At 52.6% G+C, this 22,323-nt stretch overlaps 1 protein-coding gene across 1 annotated transcript in view; it reads right to left on the bottom strand.

Moving 5' to 3' along the window:
- Positions 1-22,323, bottom strand: part of Col27a1 (collagen type XXVII alpha 1 chain) — a 118,805-nt gene that overhangs the window by 35,965 nt on the left and 60,517 nt on the right. Inside the window, exons 17-28 of the mRNA XM_059255880.1 lie at positions 20,241-20,294; positions 19,021-19,074; positions 18,281-18,334; positions 14,999-15,052; positions 14,814-14,867; positions 13,845-13,889; positions 12,570-12,623; positions 10,051-10,095; positions 5,251-5,304; positions 3,647-3,700; positions 3,359-3,412; positions 142-195 (exon numbers count right to left, since the gene is read on the bottom strand). Coding sequence (XP_059111863.1) covers positions 142-195; positions 3,359-3,412; positions 3,647-3,700; positions 5,251-5,304; positions 10,051-10,095; positions 12,570-12,623; positions 13,845-13,889; positions 14,814-14,867; positions 14,999-15,052; positions 18,281-18,334; positions 19,021-19,074; positions 20,241-20,294 — 630 coding nt within the window. The remainder of the gene's footprint in view (positions 1-141; positions 196-3,358; positions 3,413-3,646; positions 3,701-5,250; positions 5,305-10,050; positions 10,096-12,569; positions 12,624-13,844; positions 13,890-14,813; positions 14,868-14,998; positions 15,053-18,280; positions 18,335-19,020; positions 19,075-20,240; positions 20,295-22,323) is intronic.

Below are 22,323 nucleotides of genomic sequence, written 5' to 3'. Positions count from 1 at the left end.
GCTCAGACACAGGCTGGGAAGATGGCTCAGGCTCGGCTCCCAGCATCAGACTCTGGATGTGCCCAACCCCTGGCCAGTGCTGCAGAAACCACTCGGCTCAGAGTGGGGCAGGCGACTAGGAACAGAAGTGTCCTCACTTACCCGGCGCCCCTTGGCTCCCCTCATGCCTGGCGGGCCTCGAGATCCTGGAGGGCCCTGTGGGGAGGAGAGGGCACTTAGAGTCCCCTTCAAGGCTTGAGAGCGATGGTGGGGTAGGGAAGCCAGCAGCCTACTTAAGAGACTGAATTAGGCTGGTCCTTAACTGGTGGCAGTCCTCCTGCCTCAACCATCCTAACGCTTGGATTGTAGGTGTGAACCGGAAGTAGGCACTCTGGCCTGCTGGAAGAAGCTCCTGGCAAGTGGCAACCCTGAGCCTGGCTAGTGTCCGAGGTGCCTGGGTGAGCAGGGGCCATGAAATGGACAAGCCATTTTCAACCAGCAATGAAGACAAGCATCTCCTCTAATCCCCGTGGCTTTCCTCTTCTCAAGAGGGACTCGAGTTCTGTCCCTCATCCTCACCTAACAGCACACCCAACCCTGAGTAGGTGCCCACTACCCCAGGCACCAAGAGCCTTGGGGAAGGAGGAAGAGGAATCTGTTGGGTCAGGGCAGGGACAGAAAGGGGGAGAGGCAGAGGGCAAGGGGCGGGACTGAGCTAGGTACAGGGGTTCACACCTACAATCCAAGCATTAAGGTGGTTGAGGCAGGAGGACTGTCACAAGTTAAAGACCAGCCTAATTCAGTCTCTTAAACTGAGAGCCCGGAGGGGGTCATATAATTGAACATGGAGGCTGAGAAAGTAACTGGCAGCAGATAGAGGTTTCTGAATGTATAAAACAAACCAAAAATTAATTTAAAATCAAACACATTGTGAGTCAGAGCTATTTTTGGCTGTGCACTGTGTGACGTCACTGTGGCCTCGGCTATGACCACACAACACACACACTTCGCACTACACATGCCATCACACCACGCATCCCCAGGAAAAGCTGCCTGCGATGCCTGGGCTCGGCTTTGAGATGACGGCCTGTTCTGAACTGTTCTTACTGCTTTCTGCCCTTGCAGAAATACACCACTTCAATAAAGGAAAACAAAGACTTTAAATATTTTCTTACCACCGTGCTCAGCACACAAGTATCAAATTAGCCTATCTTTAGATTGTATTAGAATGTTTGATTTTAAAAATTGCTTTGCTGACTTGAGTTCCATTTAAAAAAAAAATCATTCAGTGAATTTTGGCTTGGAATTAGAACAGCATTTCCAGCAATTTCTGAATGGCCCCAAACACACTTATGTCATTCTTTATTATGTATTTATGCAAAGCAGAATTTCCAGCATTGATGATTAAATTTAAAACATCTGCCAATCAACTCTGAAAACCAGCGAGGCTGCCTGAGGTCCAGCAGTATCAAATAGTCAGCCAAGATGTAATCCTCCACGTAAAAGTTAACGGGCGCTGCCATCTCAGGGGTATGCAAGCTTGCTTTCACGCTTAACAAATGGTGAAATGATTCAGGTACCAAAGAACTGCTTCACAGGGAATTTCTGTACGGCATATTATCAATAGGCATTTGCCCTATAGAGCTATTTTATATACCTATATACCCAGCCTTGCATCAACGTTTCTTGGGTGAGGAGTCATGTGTGGAAGAGGTTTAAGACTCTCTGGCCTGACCTAGTCTAAGCACAGAGAACCATCTGTGCCAGCCATTCAGACCCTCTGACGGAGGCAGAGACCCTTCCAGAGAGGGGCAGCCTTATCTCCTCTGGATCCCAGTGAGCAGCCCAGCCCCATGTTGCTGCTCCCACAGTCCTGAGGGGCAGACATAGCTGCTGTCCTCCACGGACCGAGTCTGCCGCTTCTGGGGCTTGAGGTGAGGGCCAGCACGCAGCCTGACCTGACCCATCAGCAGAGCCAGTGGGGAGACCCCAGCCTTGCACAGTAAGAAGGCGGACCTAGCCCAAGTGGACCTCAGTGTCCTCATCTAGAGCATGAAAATGAGCAAAGTTCTTCACCCCTATAGGACCATCTAGGGTCCTCAGTGGGTCCCAGGTCCTACCCACCTGCCTCCCCATACCTAGTTATGAGGCTGGGACTGGGCTCAGAGTTCAGAGTGAGGATGTTAATATAACTGGAAAATGTTCATCAGATGGGCACACAATTAGCAGAAATGGCACTTCAGTGGTAGATGCCATGGCGGTGGCAAGCATTGTATCTCACCAGTAGTAGGTGGTGCCATCTACGAGGTGCTCATGCATGGCAGCACACAAAACACCAGCTGATTCTCACCATGCTGGTGAGGGCAGCATGATGCTGGCTGACAGGTGGGGAAACTGAGGCAGAGGAGGCCTCAGGTATGAAGGTGCACACAGACGTGTGTGTGTACATGTGGAAGCCAGAGTTCAATTCTGAATGTCCTTCTCTAGCATGCCCCACCTTATTATTTCTGAGACAGGGTCTCTTACTGAATCTAGAGCTTGCCAATTCAGCTGGGCTGGCCAGTCAGCAAGCCGCCACGATCCTCCTGTCTCCACCTTCCTACAACTTGGGAGATGGTACAGATGTTCACCACCACACCTAGCTTTCTACACAGATGCTGAGGATCCAAACTCAAGTCCTAGTGTTTACACAGCAAGCTCCTCACCACATGAGCCATCTCCCCAGGCCCAGAAGAAAGAACTTGATGGCAGACCCTGAGCCCTCCTGCGCTCAGGCTTCAACTCTGAACACAGGTCGGAGGCTGGACCCTTGGATTGAAAACCATCCTCTGCCTCATGCTCCTTTCCACCATAGTCCCAGTTCCAAATCTCCAGCCAGATGTGGCTGTTTTCTCTCTCATGAGCAGGAAAAAAAAAAAAACCACATGTGACTGTGACCCCAGAGAGTGGCTCTGCTCAGGGACACCTTTCCACTGGCTCAAAGGACCGTGGGAGGGATACAAGAACCCGGTGCTTGGCACATGTTATGGGTGGTGGCTACATGTCTGCCTCATTGACATCTGTGTCCCCAGTTCAGCACCTGTAGAGATTATTCACTGTCTTGACAGAACTTAGTGACAGGTTAAGAGCAGGAAGGACACGACCAAGCTGCTCCTGAGCTTCCCATGTTGCCCTGTACAGAACCTCGGCCCACAATGTCCCATCAATACTGTCACAACATGCTCTAGATTTCACATGAACGAAATGTGGGCTCAGGGAAAACTGCAGGATTTGCCTGGAACCCCAGCCAGGGGCCAGGGGCGGGGTGTCCACCCGGGTCTGAGACTTGAGGTCTGGACTCCATGTGTTTGTGCTTAGGAGACATGAGAGTTTTATTTACCCGGGATCCAGGCTCTCCAGGGTTCCCAATACCACCTGGCGTTCCAGGATGGCCCTGCCGAGGACGAAGAGAAATGAGGAGTCAGCTGAGGAAGGTGCCATATCCCCCGTGAGCCCTGTGACAGGGAATCAACTTCAACCCAGGGCAAGGAGGTCAAAAGTCACGCCTAGGCAGGGATCTGGAGAGCTAGGCATCCTGGGTGTCTGGAGCATGTGGTATGTGAAGGGAACGGAACTGTCACCCGAGGTTCTGCCAGGAGAGGGGAGAGGATGCAGACTTACTCCTTACCATCGACCCCTTGGGTCCAGGTGCGCCTGGGGGTCCCATCACTCCACGGTCTCCCTGTGGTGGAGACACAGCAAGGCACACAGGTCATGGCTGGGGCTCTGGAGTTCTGGGACTCTGGGGGCAGGGACTCAAAGGGAGGTAGGAACTTGACAATGGCCTATGGAATCATGCCCAGCTCACTCACATTGCAGTCAGGTAAGTAAGTTTCAAGGGCAGGAAATCCCAGCCTCCTCTGCCAAGGCAGCATAGGGCACATCCCTGGGCCAGGACGGTCCTGATGAAGGATGCAATAATTGCATCACCCCTTTGATCCTGGCCCATATCACGTGGTTCTCATTAGGCCTGGCACCCCCTGGGCTGGGCTTGCTGAGGCAGAGACAGCCATAAAGGCCTTTCTTTCTCTCCGCCTCCCTCCCTCATGGCACACCAGATGGTCACCCATCACTTATGTCCTCTAGATCAATTCAAACAGGTTGGGAAGTCGGAGGCAGCGGGCAAGGCGCAGCCATCTTGTCTCGGTTTCTGCAAGGCCTTTTCCTCCTCTTCGGGTGAAAACTAATTAAACATCCACTGTGTGCTGACACTACTGTGTACCAAGCCCCGAGTATGCCATGAGGACAAGAAACAGATCAATTCCCATAGTGCAAAACACCCCGTATGGCAGGGAGATGATGGGGAACCCTAGAAAAGATGCATCCTGGAGCAGGGAGGGGTGGGGGTACATAGCTAGACACTGTCACAGGGGATGTGACCAGTTGGTAATGAAGGAAGCAGGAGATTCCCTTCAAAGAACCCCTAGTAAGCGACCCAGGCAGAAAGGACATGGGTGGATGGGCATGAGAAGAGGGGACCTGCCCAAAGCAAGGGTCCACAGGTGAGAAAGGACATGAGAAACTTGAGCAATAGAACCAGAGTTGGCTTTGGTGCTGTGTGGTGGTTACATAAGCTGTTAGCGCTGGGGATAGTGGGGGAAGGGCTCCTGGGACCTCCTGTAGAAACTCTGCAACTTGTAGTGAGTGGTTGCCTACTTTAAAATAGTGTCCAAGGATGAGGAGGAGCAGAGGGAGGAAGGTGGAGACCAGAGGGTCTAGGAAGTGAGGAGGAGCGAAACACTTGAGTCTGCAAAGCCAGGAGGCCTCAAGAGAGACAAGGGAAACCACAGACTACTGCTTGGCTGAGGAGCTTAGACGGCAAGGCGTGGCCTTCAGTGATGGAGCCGGTTCTAATCCCAGCTCTGCCACTTACAATCTGGGTGGCCTTGGGCCAGCCACCGCTTCTGCTGGTCTCTCAATGACCTCTTCTGTAAGATGGAGCTTCCAGGGGCTATGGAGGGACCTGAGGCACAGTCCACTGAGGAATCACACCAACCACTGCTACCAGTGCTGGGTGCTGCCAGTAGGCAGCCCCGGGCACACACATCAGGTCTGGTTGTGCTTGTGGGCGAAGACAAGAGCTCTGGGGGACAGGGACACAGGCTCTTGGAGAGCAAGGGATGCCAGAACCAGAGGGAGGGGGTGTAATATCCGCAGCCCACTGGTCCATCGACCCTTATCCTGATCGAAAAATGCAAGCTCTGAGGGTCTGCCTCTATCTCGCTCACTTACCTTCTCCCCCACGATTCCAGGCTCCCCGATCAGACCAATGAATCCCATAAGTCCCTGGGGAGAACACATCAGGAAAAACCAGTGAACCTGGGGGCATGCTGAGTGTTCAAGATTTTCTCTCCTCTGCGGCCCAGCCCTCCCACACCCAGCCCCCACCCTCAGCCTCCACCCCCAACCCGCCCGGTGACTGTACGGCTGGGACTGCCATGGAAGAGCGTAGCCTCTGGGCTGCTTCTCCCCACCACTCGGCCAGATGGTTCAGATTTGAGAGCCAAGCGGTGGGGCCGCTGCCAGCAACCCTGGGAGCCGAGCATTCTTCCCGTGCCAGAAGCAGGCTGGGATCCCTACACATTTGGAGAGCCGGAGTGGGGGGATGAGCGGGGAAGAGGCCATCTGTCTCCATCTTTGGGGGCTCTGGGGCTGTTTCAGAAACAAACTTGTTGACTGAGACATAAATACCCTAACAGTCTGCACCAGAGACAGGGTGGAATTTGGGAAGTGGAGGTTTCTACTGAAGGGCTTCCCTTTGCTGAAAGCACATGCGGTCAGACACACAGACATAAACACACACACAGACAGGCACACAAACACACCCAGATGCACATAGACATACATATACAAAGACACATACACTCACGCACACACAAAGACACACACAGATACACATAAATGTGCACACACAAAGAATGTACACACATGCACAAAGACATATTTACATACACACATACACACAAATATACACAGATACATATAGACACACACATATAAAGACATATACACATATGCACACAAACATACACAGATACATAGACACATAACGCACAGACACATGCATGCACACAAACATACACAGATACACACAGACATGCACATACACAGATATACACACAGAGAGAAACATGCAAGCAGACATACACAAACACACACACACACACACACACACACACACACACACACACACACACACACCTCCTTTGGATCTTTTTAACTCTACTTTTTAACTCCGGGCTCCAGAGGCTCTTCTTAGCGGTCCTGCTGTCACCCTGAGCAGGTAAGAGTGCATATGCCTAGGGCAGGTGAACAGCCAAGAGTCCCCAAGGAGGTAGCGCAAAGCCTTGCTCGAACCCACCTCCCCTCTGTTGAGACACATACTCAGAGGGCTCCTGTATGGGTCGGGCGGACGTAGTAAGTTTTGGGAGATGCCAGATGCACAGCCAAGCATTTCTTAGAGAATTAGGACATATGGGGATGGGTGGGTTTGTCCTATGAAATCTGTTCCCTGTGCTGAACTTCTGAGCAAAGCGAGGTGAGACCTGGAGCTGTTAACAGCCCAGAGGCCCTGTGCTCAATAAGCTGGGGAGCCAGGCTACCTGCCAGGGAGCTGGGAGGGGAGAGGCACTGCTCAGTTCACCAAGCCCATTTTCCCTTCCACAACAACAGCTGTAAGTGGCGAGCTCCTGGGGACCATAAACGTCTTGTGGCGGCAGCCGAGCGGGTAGAGGTGGGGATTGCACCTCCAGCCCCCTTGCACCTTTTCTCCACTGGGGGCCCCCAAAGGATGCACATGACAGAGTGGACCTGCACCCTCGCCACCCACAGGATGGCCTCCTGACCTTTCTCTGGACAGAGACTCTTTTAGAGGCGATATGAGGGGGTTACAGTATGAGCGATGGGATTGCGGATAGTGTGTCATGGAGGATACTTTTGCAACAACTAAACAAAACATGGGCATGACAGCTCATGCCTATAATCCCAGTACTTGAGAAGCTGAGACTGGAGCATAACCTCAAGTTTGGGTCCAGCCTAAGCTGTATAGCAAGTACCAGGACAGACAGGCTACATCAAAACCAAACAGTCATTAAAACAAATAAACTGGGACATTTCTAAGGTGACAGTGACATTAATAACGATGGATCCATGTACTGAGGGCCTGCTGTGTGCCTAGTCCTGCGAATGGAACTCTACGTGTCACTCTTATCCAAACTCCAGGTTTATGGACCCTGAACAAATTGGTCTGCCTTTATGTATCCACGGAATTGGCAACCATAAAGGCCCCTCCAATCTCCTGATAGCTCTGGCTGTTCAAGACCTGTATGCTTTTCAAGGGGCACAGGGTTAAGAGATCGCCTGAACTTCCTACCAGGGAGCAAAGCAGCCAGACATTTAAATGGTGTCAGGGAAGGGAATAAGCCTGATGGGTCTGGAGAAAGGATTTTCATGGCTACTTTAAATTTATTATTGGTCAGGACTTAGAAGACATAAATCTTCAATCAGAACTCAAACGGGATCTGAGTGGATAAGAGCCATACAGCAAGCGCCTGCTCGCATGCCCTCCAGAGCCCCGTGGTATGCTCTCCTTGTGCAGAGGGGTTTGGACTGGCAGTATGTCAACTGAAGAGAAGTAGTCTCAGAGGCTCGGGGCTTCCACCTGACAAGGGGAGCAGAGAAGCAGCTTTGAAAGTCAGGAGCACATCCTGCTCCTCTCTAGCTGGCAGGACATGGTGGCGTTTCCCTCCTTCTCACAGCAATCTGCTGGCCATGGAGGCTGCTTGCTTCTGAGAATCAGACACCATGTGCCCTCAGCTGGACCATCACTCTGGGTAGGTGCTGACATGCTCATTGCCCCTGGAGGCTCACACCTTGTCCCCAGAACCTAGGACAGGGCCTGGCAAGAAGTCTGTGCTCACTGGTAGATAAACGCAAGGGTTCTGGGGGATCAAAGGATTTTCCACTCTGTCTAGGTAGCACTTGGGATCCCAGAGTCTCTTAAGAGTCCAGTGTCCGTTCTGAGTTACGCTACTGCCTATGAGATCTTGGAGAAGCTACTTAATTTCTTAGGGCCTCAGTTTTCTCATTTGCAAAATGAGAGTCATAACAGCTCCTGGCCTGGGGCTGTTGGGGGGGGGGGGACTGCAGATGCTTGTATCTAGCACTTGGCAAAGAGCCTGCTACCTCACGGGTGAGCAATAAATGAAGCTGTTACTGTGATTACAAGCAGGGCCTGTGGTGTGAGCTTGGGGGATCTTTCCTGGGGAGCCTGTGGTTCTGCCAGGAACAGGAAATACCCACCCGTCTGCTGTGGCCACATGGAGAGGGGCTGGTGGTGTTGCATGCCCACAGCCAATGCAGGAGCCAGTGCTGAGTCTCACCCCAGATGCCTTTCCCTCCTGCTGCAGCTTGTAACTGACAACGGACCCACAGCTGGGGGCTCCGCTGTCCCCGTGAGCCAGGACCATCCCGGGCAGGGTGTCTACCCCCTCTTGGCCCCAGCTCAGCCACGACCCCTTTTGAACACATTGTTGATCTCATTTTTCCTCCCAAGTTTGTGACCCAGACTGTCAATGTGGGCCAGAACGCAGGGTTTCTTAGTCCAGGATCCAGAGGTCTCTATAAGCCTCTATGCAGGGAATGCAAAGGGTCCAGGAACTTGAACAGAAAAATTCACAACTTTTATATAAATCACCCTCTCATCAAACTGTTGTGTTTTTCTTTAAAAACTAGTGCATGCAACCAGCCCAGTAGTATCTAACACGTCTGACTGTCCATCTGGTTACATGTCATTACAATCAATCCTACACAGATCTCAAAACATCATTACACTTGGACATGGAGGTCACTGTTAGGTATCATCGTTGGATGTATTAATTGAGAAGCAGACACAGGTATGCCACATCTGAACACACTTTCTGTATGTATCTTGGTGTAACTGGTTGCCTTTGAATCTTTCACTTTAGACTTTGTGCATTTAAATCTACTCAAAGAAGGGGGTTCACGGGCTTCATTAGTTCAGCAAAGGTATCTAAGGCACAGAAAATGATCAGGGCGCTGGAGACAATGATTGCCAAGGATCCCAGTGTCCTAATGGTCTAGGGTTCTAAGCATCTATTTCCCCAGGGCTGACCATTAGCATAACTATGAACTTGAATTTGTGATTTTTTTTTTCCAGTCAGTAAATACTTAGAGGCGGCAGCAGCCTTCCCAAGCTCCCGGCTTCCCACAGAATGTGCTTGAATGACACTGGAAAGATTTCAAAACACGTTGACCTCCCCCCACCTCCCTTTAATTCGTATCTTTCTCTCAACAGCTGTCACAGGCCTGTGAGGAAGCCTGTCGCATGTGAGTCTCATGCCATGGATGGCACTGCTGGGCACAACTGAATCCTTCCTGGCCCCCGGTACTCTTTCTCCTCCACGCGTGAGGAAGCCCTTCCCAAGGCTCCTAGAGGGTTCGCATTGATAGGAGTGGAAAATATCTCCCCAACTCTACCTCTGTGCCCTGAAGCCAAGCCTGAAGGAAGCACTGAGGCCTGGAGGGAGGCCCCAAGGTGGCCATCCACACGGCGCCCAGAAATGCTTCTCTAACTGGCAGAAGAGGGTGATGAGCCTCAAACTTGTTTTAACTGACTAGTGGCAACCCTTTTTCTACAGACCTTGTTCCTGTTTCCCAGCTATCCAGAGCCACGGGTTTGAGTTTCATCTTCACAACTTGGGGAAGCCTGGACCTCGAACCTCTGAAGAGTGGATCTATTTCTCTAGCTAAGTGAACATAGTCATTTGGGGGAACTCTCTGGTTTAACCCCAGATCTAGGAGGTGAAATCACATTAACCCCTTGAACAAATACACCAAAAATTGCATTCAAGAGTCAGGCCGTAGGAAAGGACCCTGTTATTCAGGGACCTCCCTTCTTTGAAAGTGTGTGACAGGCCTGGTCCTGGGATGTCACTGAGGACTGAGTGACAGCCTAGCAATGGACTTGGCACAGATGAGTGCTCCACCGTGTGGACACCATCACTAACTTACCTGTTCACCCACAGGCCCTGGCCGTCCAGGATCCCCTGGTTCTCCCTGCAAAGGAACATAGAAGAGGGTAAGTCAGGACAGGAGGCAGGACACTGAAAACACTTGAGGAAGTCCCTAGGGCCAAGTGGCCTTAGGTGTCATTGGTGAGAATGAACCAGAAATCCCATCTCCAGACTTTGGCCTTGAAGAAGAAGAATCCAAATGGCTAGCAGCAACCAAAGAGTGCTCCCCAATATTACAGCCATCTACTCCCTCTGAGCAAGATCCCCAGCACCCTGACACTCCCCAATACTACAGCCATCCACTCTCTCTGAGCAAGGTCTCCCAGCACCCTGACACTCCCCAATATTACAGCCATCCACTTCCTCTGAGCAAGATCTCCCAGCATCCTGACACTCCCCAATACTACAGCCATTTAATTCCTCTGAGCAAGGTCCCCCAGCATCCTGACACTCCCCAATACTACAGCCATCTACTCCCTCTGAGCAAGGTCCCCAGCATCCTGACTCCTTTGGGACTTCAAACAACCTAACTCATTTTGTTAGGGTGGGAACTAAGGTCCAGAGGGGTGGAAGGACTGTGTAAGGTCACAGAGCCAGCTAGAAGGAGGGCTAGTATTGGGACCTTGGTCCACCTGACTGTGGCCCATTTCCATGCAGGTCACCCACTGCAGGGAGAGCTGGGGATTGCAGGTAAAGATCATTAAGAAGCTCCACACTCTCAAGCTTTGCCACCAGCACAAACAGTCTTGAAGAGTCTCGTCTCTGTGCTGGGCTCAGCCTCCCAGCTTCCAGCACTTGGTGGCCTGGCATGGCTTTGCCTGGCAGGTGTGATCTCTGCTGGACAGAACTTACTCCATGGGTGGCCACAGCAGCCACGGTCTCTCTCTCTCTCTCTCTCTCTCTCTCTCTCTCTCTCTCTCTCTCTCTCTCTCTCTCTCTCTCTCCCCGTAGTACATGAGTGGATCAGTGATCAACAGATACCCTGGCATGAATTTGCCCAGATAGGTCACCTTCCACCACAGAAACCTAACTAATATCTGAGGGATTATGGCAAGTCCTCAGAGGGCAGGACACATGATCACAGGGACAGGAGCTTGGATGGAAAATATGGCTCCTACGTCCTGGTCATAGTCTCGTCCTCCCCTCGGTTCCTCCCCAGATGTCATTCTTACGAATGCTGGCAGGCCAGGCACATAGCCATTCACTCCTTTGGAGGGAGGTTATCACCAGGGCTCAAGGGATCCTCGGACTGTTTCCTACCCTCATCTTTCCAACCCATTCATAGACTTAGCCCAACATTGTCAGGGCCTTCCCTGGAAATGATGATTAGTCTTCATTATCAGCCTGGGTGGATGTGAAATGGGAATAAAAACACACGAGTGTGTCTATGGTGGCATTTCTAGGGAGGTTTAATGGACACATGAAGATTCACTCTGAATGTGGGAAGCACCATCCCAGGGGCTGGGGATCCAAGTAAATAAAAGGGAGACAGCCACCATCCCCAGCTTTCTGTTTCCTGCTCTGGCCAGATGTGAAGAGGCCCAGCTACACTGTCTGGCCACCACGAACTCCACCACACCTTTTCTGCCATGGTGGCCTGTACCTTCTTAAGCTGACAGCCATAATAAACCCTTCTTCCTTGTGTTTTATGTCAACTTGACCCAGGCTAGAGTCCTCTGAAAGGAGGAACATCGATTGAGAAAATGCCTCCATGAGATCAGGCTGCGGGAAGGCCTGTAGGGCATTTTCTCAATTAGTGATTGATATAGAAGGGCCCATTCCATTGTGGGTGGGGCCACCCCTGAGCTAGTGGCCCTAGATTCTTAAAGAAAGCAGGCTGAGCAAGGCACAAAGAGCAATCCAGTAAGCAGCTCCCCTCCAGGGCCTCTGCATCAGCTGCTGCCTCCAGGTTCCTGCCCTGTTTGAGTTCCTGTCCTGACTTCCTTCAGTGATGAACAGTAACTTTTGGTCATGGTGTTTCATCACAGCAATAGTGATCCTAACGAAGACATTCCCTTAACTAGTTTTCTGCCGGATATCTTGTCCCTGAGATAAGAAAAGTAGCCCACTCCCTTAAGGGTCAGTTCTTGTTTTGATCATTAAAAAAAAAAAAAGAAAAAGACCCATTAACAAACACAATACATATTTATTGTACACCAGGGGCTACATGGAGGCCCAGAGGAGACAACAGACATCTCCTTCTGCTCCAGTTAAGCACTGCCCATCTCTTGCCTCTGCCCAGTAGAGGAAGAAGTATCACCCTGCTCATCTCCCGTTTCCAGCCTGCCCCAGAGTGTCTGGACTGTATCCCATGACCTGAACAATCCCCCTCTGTTGGACACCGGCTATGTCCACTTCCTTCACTCTCTTCTGTTACCAACACTCTGGGATGAAGACGGACCTTTTTCTCCCCTTTCACTAGTCATGAGATTCAGGGCTTGTCCTAGGGCCGTCCGTCTCTGTCAGACCCATGCCCTCTCCCTCCACCCCCATCTCCAGGCACGCCCATCTCCTCACCTTCGAACCATCCAGGCCAGGCCTCCCAGGAAACCCCTTCCTTCCAGGCTGACCCTGCAACAGAGAGGCACATGAAAGGGACTGCCAGGGACAGTGAGATGAGGGCCCCTGGAGAACTCTAGAAGTCCAGCACAGGGAGATACTATGCTCCAGAAGGGACAGTGATGTAGAGATCCAATGTCACCAGGCATCCCGACAAAGAAATTCAAGGATGGTCTCCAGCTACGCGGCCTCAGCATTGCTTCCTCAATCCCTGGGCTGAGCTGTCATAAATAGGGACAATGACCCCTGCTTTTTATGGGAGAGGACAAGGAGAGGTTGGGCGGAGCGCTTGGGCACAGGGTCATGCGGACTTCCAGTTTGCAGTCTTCCAAACACGGTCAGAGAACTCTGAGGTCCCAGCGATCCCTTTGGGAGGGTCAAGTGGGAAAGCGCTTCACAGCAGCCATGAGATGTCACCCGCCTTCATCGCTTCTCTCAGGGATGTGGTGGAGTTTTCAGAGACTGTGTGACACATGATGTCACCAAAGACTGACGCAGATACAGAAGTGAGAACCCAGCTGACTTCACCAGAGTGACCGACATCCAAGAGGTTTGCAAAAACGGGAAAGCCATGCCACGCTTGTCCATGCTTTGCTTCAGAAAATATAGTGATTTGGGACAAAAAAAAATTTTCTGCTTATGAGAACAGGCTTATCACTAATTCCCACTGACTTAATGAACACATGTAGAGTGTGCTGGTTCTAATTATTCACATATTCACAATACGAGATGACCCACACTAGCAAACACTCTTGGGTGTCTCATCCTTTCTGAGTGTAAAGAGACACTGGAATCAGAAGGCTCGTGGACTGCTGCTCCACACCGTCGCTGGGGTACAGGTGGGCAGGCCTTCTCCAAGGCAGCTGGAAGCCGGGGAGAGAATGTGCACCTAGGCTCTGGGCAGCCAGCCCACATCCTAGCTATGGGACCCAGGGCTGGACCTTCCACTCCTGAAGCCTCTGTTGTTCCTCCCTGATAGAACCGAGCAAGGCGAGTGGCTCCTGGAAAAATCCACGGGGAAACAGCCACACAGAATCCAACACGGTCAAGCAGGTAGTTGAGGCCACCAGCACACGCCTTCAGTCTCTCTTCTTAGGGCACTTCTTGTGTTCTCTGACTGGCCGGAGGCCTCCCTGCTGGCTGCTCTCCAGACCACTAGCCAGATGTTGTCCTTCCTGTCCCCATTGGCTCAGCTCCAAGAAGCCCTACTTCCTCCTGGCTACCAACACTCACCTCCAAGCCTGGGACTCCTGGTGGCCCGGTGGGTCCTTCATCTCCCTGGAGTAGGAGGGCACAAGAAAAGAAGGAAGACCAAGGAGAAAATTAAATAGGATTCCTGGAGAACTTGTGCTATAAGGAGGGAAATGTGCAATGGTCTCGCTCTTCTCTCCCATTTCTGTTCCTGACTATGATTCTCCAGCCCTCCGCAGGTCACAAGAGTCTCCAGGCTGACCCTTCTGGCAGCTGGGGCCTGACCACAGGCCCCTCAGAGCAACCCTGGAGCAAGTATCTCCAGCTTCCAGGAAAGCAACCCCATGCAGTGACTCCTAGAGCCAGCACGGGAACTCTGCCAGACCCACACCCAGCTCAGAGAAAGGATCGTGTCAGCAAAGGCCTGCTCGTGGTTGCTCATTCTCCCAGGGCTGTGTACCACGATGCCAGTCAAGGCTCATGTGCAAGCAAAAGCCAGGCTGCCTGTGGAAGGCCCAGAAGGCCTGAGGCCAGCTCCTGCCCGACCAGGTACAGGTGAACTCTGCTGACATCCCAGCTAGGTAAGACATGGCATTCCCATGATGCCCTCGTGTCTCTCAGGAGCATATCTGAGAAATAGCACAGGATCTGAGCAGGGACTCTGGGCTGAGGCACACCTGAGTTCTAGTCAAGGCCTTACCTGCTATTAACATGGGGCCTGGCAATCATTTCCCTCCCTGGATCTCCAAGGACCTGCTTCAAAAAAGGGACTGACACTCCCTATCCTCCCATATCAACATGATAAACTGTGATAGGTGTGAAAGGAAGTTACTTGTCCCACTAGGCCAGAGAAGAGTCACAGGCAGAGCTGTAATGGAACAGATGCTCTGGTGATGAATCTGACATGGCCCTGGCCCCAGTCAAGGCTTTGGTACCCTGGACAGAGCCAGCTGGGTGCTGGGACAGGGTAGAAAAGACAAAGAGGAACAGGAGGGGACAAGGGCATCTCACCTCAGGTCCCGGCTGCCCAGGGGGTCCAGGCAGGCCTCGGGCTCCAGGCTTACCCTGGGGAAAGAGAACAGAAAGGGTCTCAGAGGCAGGACCTCCACCTTATGTTGGCAGGGCTCTCCAGTAGGGCAGCCAACGTGCGCCCTGGGATTTCTTCAGCCAAGGACCTTAGGTGGGAATGGACTCACCTTCAGCCCTTCAGGACCATTGTCCCCTGGGGGGCCAATGTCTCCTGGGAAACCCTGTGGGAAAGCAGAGAGCCAGGTCACCTGGGCTGCTTGGCAGGTGCTCGGCACACGTCGCCGCTTCCCCCCCCCCCCCCGTGCCCTCCCCTCCTCGAGTGCCATGGGTGACCACCCCTACCACTACTGTCATGTGACCTGAGGTGGGTCAACTACTTGATCCCCCCCTTCAGTCCCCAAGACTGACTTTGCAGAGTGGCTGAGAAAATACATAAGGAATTGAATGCAGTGACCCATGTCTTTAATCTTAGCACTGGGAGCGGGAGGCAGAGACAGGAAGATAAAGGGTTAAAGGTCATCCTCAGTTACATATCAGGTTCAAAGACAGCCTGTGCTGCATGAGACTTGTGGAGAGAGAGGTGAGGGAACAGAGATATGGAAGATCATTCAGGAACACACGAAGGCTGTCGCACACGGTCATCTGACTCAGAACGGAGTCTCAGGCTCCGGGAACACTGAACCCTGAGTCAGCCGCCCTGTCTGAGATGCCTGACCCACGAGCCACATCCATCCCGTGGGCCATGACTCGCCACATTGGTTGTACAGAGTCAACTGCTGATGCCCTTAATCACGGCCCCTCCTCTCGGGAGCTAGCATTCCTGAGATCCCCTGCCCAGAGGGCCGGACTCTGTGACACGCTCCTATCCTGGCCTGCGGCTTTGAAGGGCCTATCCCGACAGGTGAGCATGCTCCAGACAGGCCAAGTCTGGAGCAGAGAGGCCTCCTTCTCCTCCACACCCTGGTGCCTCTGCTGGGGACCCCTCTCGCCACCCCAGAGGCTTGTTTCTATTACAGCTGCTACAGGGGCAAAGTGTCCTTCAGCCTAGCCGTGTCTAGTGGGGCCGGTGTGGGAAATCCCTCTCTGTGTTTTATGTGGAATACCTCCGTTAATCCAGCCTAGAAACCCGTTAGCACAGGGAAGCCCCATTCGTCCCTTCCTGGCAGCTAGAACTCAAGGCCCTCCATTTTTTCCCCCATGATTCTCTGTGACTAAAACACCCCGCCCACTTCACTCTTTTGTTGCTGTTTTTCTTTCCTTTCCTTTAACCTCACACTACTCATTTCTGTTAAATCCTTTTGTCTTTTTTTTCCCCAAGTGGTCCTGAATATTTTTTTTCTTTTTTTAAATTTTCATTTTATGTGCATTGGTGTTTTGCCATGGGTGTCATGTCCCCTGGAACTGGAGCTAAAGACAGTTGTAAGCTGACCTGTGAGTGCTGGAAATTGAATCCAGATCCTCTGGAAGAGCAGTCAGTGCTCTTAACCACTGAGCCATCTCTCCAGCCCCCGAATATTTTCTTCTTTAGAAGTCTCACTATGTCATCCAGGCTAGCTTGGAACTTGCTAAGCAGACCAGACTGGTCTTGAACTCCCAGAGATCCTCCTGCCTCTGCCTTCTGAGTGCTGGAATTAAAGGAGTATGGCACCACACTAAACACACAGTCCTAAATTTGGTGCTAACACATTGAAGTTCCGTCAAAATGGGACCCACATCCTGTCCTGTTACTCCTTCACTGTGTGATGGGCAAGTACTCAGCCTCTCCGGGCTTTGGCCTATGCAGTAGTTTTAGATAAAATACCTCACAGGGCACTGCTAAGACTGTAAGGAGCGATGGAAGCCAAGTGCTTAGATTAGCACCCAACAGGGAGTACACAGACAAACTGGTATCCACAAGAGTGTGTGCTGGGAAACCACCCTCGCCTGGGATTGCCCAATCTCCTGTGGGAACACAGCTGCCAGGCTGTGACTCAGTTCTGGTGTTGAATGAAGGAGGCAATGCTGTCAGGAGACTGTGCGCGGGGGGCTCCCTCCCAGCTCCTGAGGGCCAGGTGCTAGCCAGCAAAGACACACGCGCACTCACGGCTTCTGCCTTCCACCAGCCCGAGCCACCCCTGGCTATGGAGTCAGCCAACCAAAGCAGCACAGAGATAGGCCGGACAGACCCCAGAGGAACCCTGGGAGCCGGAGTCCAGCCGAACTGCTACTGAACAGTGACCCTGAGGCTCTAAGCCTTGTTTATCCATCCATAAACAGAGGCAGCTCTCCTGCTCCCCACCCACCACCCCCGCCACAGTGTGGTGAGTTCTCCTCCCTAGCTGCTACCCAGCTCCTGGCCCAATAAGAGCCTCATCCATCCATGAGTTCACATTCAGGAATAAGCTTTCCTCCCTCACTGGCCAGGCTGCTAGGAAATCCAGACTCAGGAGTCTTTTTCCACGTTGAGCAAAGGATGGAGGGGAGGCCAAGTTCATTTGTCTAAAGATAGGGTTGTGTCCTGGCCAAAGTCAACAGAGCGAAGAGCCAGACTGTGGCTTTTAGGAAGCATGCCCTCATCCATTGGGGAAGGCTATGAGTGATCTCTGGAAAGCTTGGGAGCAGGCTTTTCCCTTGGCTGCAGGAATCTCATGGAGGAGCAAGGCCCTGAGGTCAAGCAGCTCCGGTGGCTGGGGACTGGGTGGTAACAAGCCTGAGATGCACAGAAACCCTGGTTAAGGTAGCATGCTACTGTTAGAGGGGACCAGGTTAGTGGGGCTACAGTGAGTGCCCACTTATCATCTATGGCCGAGCCTCGAGATGTTCATCATCACATGTATCAGCAGCTGCCAGGTGTTCTCCACGTTCCCCGGCGGGCGCTTCACTGCCTATACCATCCTGCTTTGTTTCACATTCTTCAGCCAATCCAGAATCAGTGGCTCTCTTCCCTCCCCACCATGTCTAGGAGCCCTGAGCCCGGAGGAGCGGCCAGGGAAAGAACGGTTCAGAGGAGTCCCTGTGAGTAAACCCACAGCTCCAAAGGACACGGACAGCACCCCGGGAAGGCTTCAGAGATGGCTCTGTGGGAACCACAAGAGTCCGGTTGGCCACCACTAGGGAAGGACTCTAAGGTTAGCTCGGGGAGACTCTGGGTGAGACAGCACAAGCTGAGTTGGGGAAGAGAGCACAGAGGGTACTGACGCGTGAATTTCTCTCTTTTCCTTTTGGTTTTTGAGATAGAGTCTAGCTGCACAGCTTGGGCTGACCTTAAGCTCCCACTGGAGTGCTGGGATCCTAGCATGCACCACTGAGCCCATTTCTAGCCTTGGCCTTGTTTCTCATTTTATGGATGATCCCTAACAACTCCTTCACCATCTCTGGGCACAACACTAAGTTCTACTCAGATGTAGGGGACAGGAGAGGGTGACAGAGAGAGAGAGAGAGAGACAGACAGACAGACAGACATCACGTACCTCAGGACCAGGAGGTCCAGGAAACCCAAGTGAGCCTTTGTCTCCAGCTTTGCCCTGTGGGAGATGTAGGATCACTACACAGACAGGATTAGCATGGGCCCTACCTTTCACCAACACCCTATCCTCAGTTGAAGGCAGCTGGAAAGTTCTGGAACTACACAAGTGAAATCTGCCTAGTTGGCTAAAAAGGAGCAGCACCTGCAATGTCTTCTGCTGTGTGTTCCAGCCAGGAGACCCAAGCAGGCCACTTCAGCCTTCAGAATCTAAACTTCCACATCTAGAAATGGAAGCAGCCGTCACTGTTCACCCTCTGCTCCTTGGGTGTGGGCAGTAGGCATGTAAGGAAAGTGGCAAAGCGAGTGTGTGTGTGTGTGTGTGTGTGTGTGTGTGTGTGTGTGTGTGTGTATGTGACACATGCTAGCATTCAGTGTCATGAGATGGGTGGCATCAGTAGTGTGCATGGGCATGCAGAGTCTGGTTCCAATTAGGGTCCATTGGTGTGCAGGGCCTGGGGCCAGTCTGGTACCCAGCATGACTCCTGCCCCTCAGCTTCAGAAACTCTATCCAGGAAATTGGCCAATCGCCATCTGTGCCTCACTCTGCTCAACCCAAGGACTGCTGGAAGAAGGGAAGTCTTGGATGTGGTATAACCCCAGCTATGGTCCATAAGCAAGTGGAGGGTACTGGCCTCAGTATCCCAAAGCTACAACCAGGTGGAGGGATGAGGAAGAGGAACTTACCAGAGGCCCTGGCTTCCCTCGGGCACCTGGGAACCCTGGCAAGCCCTGACTCCCCTGGTGAAAGAGAAAGAAAACTGAGTTATCAGAGCATAGCCATGCCAGGAGCAACCACAGTACCCTTCTGCCGGCCCATCTTCAGGAAGGAGGAGGGCCTCCCTTCCCCACTGCAGGCTTGGGCTGAGCTCACACTTGCTGCACCCCAAGACCTGGGTACCAGGGTTGGGAGCAGCCTTGACCTACTGTTCAGGACCTACGGAATCTTCATCCATACTAGCCCTACAGTGCCCTTCAGGCCGCTTGAGATCAGAGCCCAAGAGGAGAGCAGCCAGGCCTGTATGTTATAACCTAGACATGGACACTGGGTCAGGGCAGGCCGGCTAGAAGGAAGGGAAGAGGGAACTGGTCAACATTTGAGCCTGGTGGGCTGGCCAGGAAGGCCAGATGTGTCCACATGGTTAACTCCGGGCAGAGGAGCCATTCCCAGCAGGCCACAGCCAGCCTCTGGAGATCAAGGCCATCACGGTTCATCCGTTGTTCCTTATCGGCACAGCTAGTCCCTCCCTCCCTTCTTCCCTCCTTCTGGCCAACTCGTCCTGAATTTTCAGTTGAGTGTAGGACCAGAGCAGAGCTGTCAGGGCAGTGGAGAGCCCTGTTCCTCCGGGAATTCAGTCTGCAGGAGGTTAAGCACAGGTCCCCAACCAAGGAGAAGAGTATTGTGAGTGAGAGACAGATACGTGCCCAGGACATCAAAGGCCACTTTCTGAGAAAGTTGGGGGGGGGGGCGGGGGAAGGCATCTGAGCAGGGTGGTGCAGAGGCCAGGGGTGGGTTCTGAAAGGGAAGTGGTGTGTTCAAACAGCACGAGGCTCCCAGGACAGTTTAGCGGTTCCGCAACACAGCCAAGGTGAGGGGGAAATGTCAGCGGGTCCCAGACTGGGGTCCTGTGCCACTGTGGGGAGCACCAGAACTTGTCCCTAAGGACAGCTGGGAACCATTGACAGTGTGAAAAGAACAAAGACACATGTGCCCTCAAAAGGACAATTTGGGGGTCATTAGAAGGACAGACTGGGGTAGGTAACAGTGGCTAGCAAATAAGTTCAGAGGCCACTATGAGGTCCAGGAGAAGTGACGAGTGGGTGGATGGGAACTGCCACCTGACAAGTGGGTCCCAGACTAGCAGAAGGAGGATGAAGGTGGGGCCGGAGGCACCTGATAAAATTACCTTGTCTCCTTGGAAGCCGGGATCTCCCGACACACCTGGGACCCCTTGTTCACCCTGAGTACACACCAGCAAAGAGATTATAAGGGGGGGAGGCATGCAACCCAGAAGCTTTCCCCACACAGCAGACCCCGTGGAGCCTTGTGGAGGCTGTTCTTGTGGCCAGCAGCAGCCTTGGCTCTAAAGTGGTCAAGGTCCCATCCCCTAGGTGGGCCAGGAGAGCCCCAGGGTGAGGAGAGGCCTCCCACTCCACCACAGCTTCTCAGAGCACCCCCAAGGCCTCCTGGCCCTTTTGTAGAGAACCCTGGTTTTCTTGTAGGGCAGTGTCTTCACCCTGCAGGCTCAACAGTTGATGTCCGCATGCAAGGGTGACAGCTGCAGGCACCACAGCCTAGCCACTACGCCTGCTGGGAGCTGCCACGTCTTCCTGTCCCCCTGCCATTCCAGCAGCTGGCTTCTAATTAACCGCTTTTAATCAGCTATCGTGGGAATCACCAGATAGCTGGCTTGTTCGGACTGTGCGCAACAGGGATCAAATGGGCCCTGACTGAGCTCTGGGTGGGTCTCTTCAGAAGGCTTGGTGACAGGATTCCTCTGCTCCCTCTTGGTCCAGTTCCGGTAAATGAGCTGTCCCCAGGCCAGCTGGAAAGGCGCCTCCCTTGTAGGACTAGAACCATCTCGAAGCCCTTGGCCTGCTAGCCTGTTGCCTTAGGCTACATTACAGTAGCCTACTCGTTCTGGTCACTGAGACCTTATGAAGCTCTAGCAGCTCGAAGAAGTAGAAATCTCAGAAGACCAAGGTGGCTGTAAAGGCTGTGACTTGGCACACAACTGGATCATCAGAACAAAAATTGGAATTGAAAGCTTTTCTGTTTTGTTTTGTTTTGTTTTTTTTAACTTGCTTTTTTGTGTTTTCTTTTTTCTTTCTATTTAGAAAATCTTATACATAGTCATAGAATTTGGGGAGGTATTCTCTCTCCCTCTCCGTGTGTGTGTGTGTGTGTGTGTGTGTGTGTGTGTGTGTGTGTGTGTGTGTGTGTTGTGCAAAGAAGGGTTGAAAATATTAAAAATATGAGAGAGGAAAAGCTTAAAAGTCATCTAGGAAACTCGGCCATGACCTGGAGAGCCAGGCTGAGCAGGAGCCCCCTCCAGGCTGATCTGAGAGCCTGGCTCAGGGCCAGGTGGGGTCATGGAAAGTCAGGATGAGCAGGAGAATACAGGGATGAATGATGGCTCAGTGGTCCAGGGGGGGCTAGAGGCAGCATGGATATGGCTGCCAGAGCACAAGCTGGAGACCCTGGCCCAGCCAAGGGCAGGACAGCAACTCTGCCTCTCTCCCTCTTGGGGGACTTGAAGGACTTCCTTCAGTTTGTTGCGGAGCTCAACATCTCCAGCGCCCCTGGTGGCCCCACCAGCTGCTGTGACAAGGACATGAGGGCACTAGGCTCATTTGCATGTTTTCCGGCAATGCAGATTGGCGGCCGGCCCTGCCCAATCACCCGTGCAAAGCCCTCGGCCACAAATTCATCTCCCCCACTTCCTTTCTCCTTGGCCAGTACTTCAGCTATTCCACAGAGCTGTCGTCTCACGCCTCAGAGCAGACAGGAGGTCATCAGGACCCCCCACTTCACCCCCACAAGCCCTTCATTTCGAGAGGGCTGGACGGAAGGTCTGGGAGGACAGTAGCGGATAGAGCCTGGAAAGGCAACAGAGGCTTAGGCGTGATGGGAGAAATCGGAGAGGTAGCAACAGGTGGAGAAAGAGCTGAAGTTACTCCATCTTGCGGGCTGCCTGACCACTTCCTAAGAGCCCAGGGACTTGGATTAGCTCCACAAAGCACAGACTTTGACTTCATCAATATCTTCCCTTCTCTGGGACTCGGTTTCCACAGTTGTCAGTTGCAGGTTCTAGAGCCAGTGACTTCCCAGAGCCTTGCTCACTGGGACCTCATGACTTTTATTCTGTTCAGTGACTGGGACTCTCTGGGGACCCAGGTGTCTCAAGCGGTCACAAGGGCCCAGCCATCTGGCACAGGTGAGGAGGGACTGAGCGGCGAAGCCATCTCATGTGGATATTCAGGGGGCCG

Source organism: Peromyscus eremicus, chromosome 2 (genome assembly GCF_949786415.1).
Source record: "Peromyscus eremicus chromosome 2, PerEre_H2_v1, whole genome shotgun sequence".
In the NCBI taxonomy this organism is placed as follows: Eukaryota; Metazoa; Chordata; class Mammalia; order Rodentia; family Cricetidae; genus Peromyscus; species Peromyscus eremicus.
The sequence above is the reverse complement of the archived record's forward strand: the minus strand, read 5'-3'. Positions and strand labels throughout refer to the sequence as shown.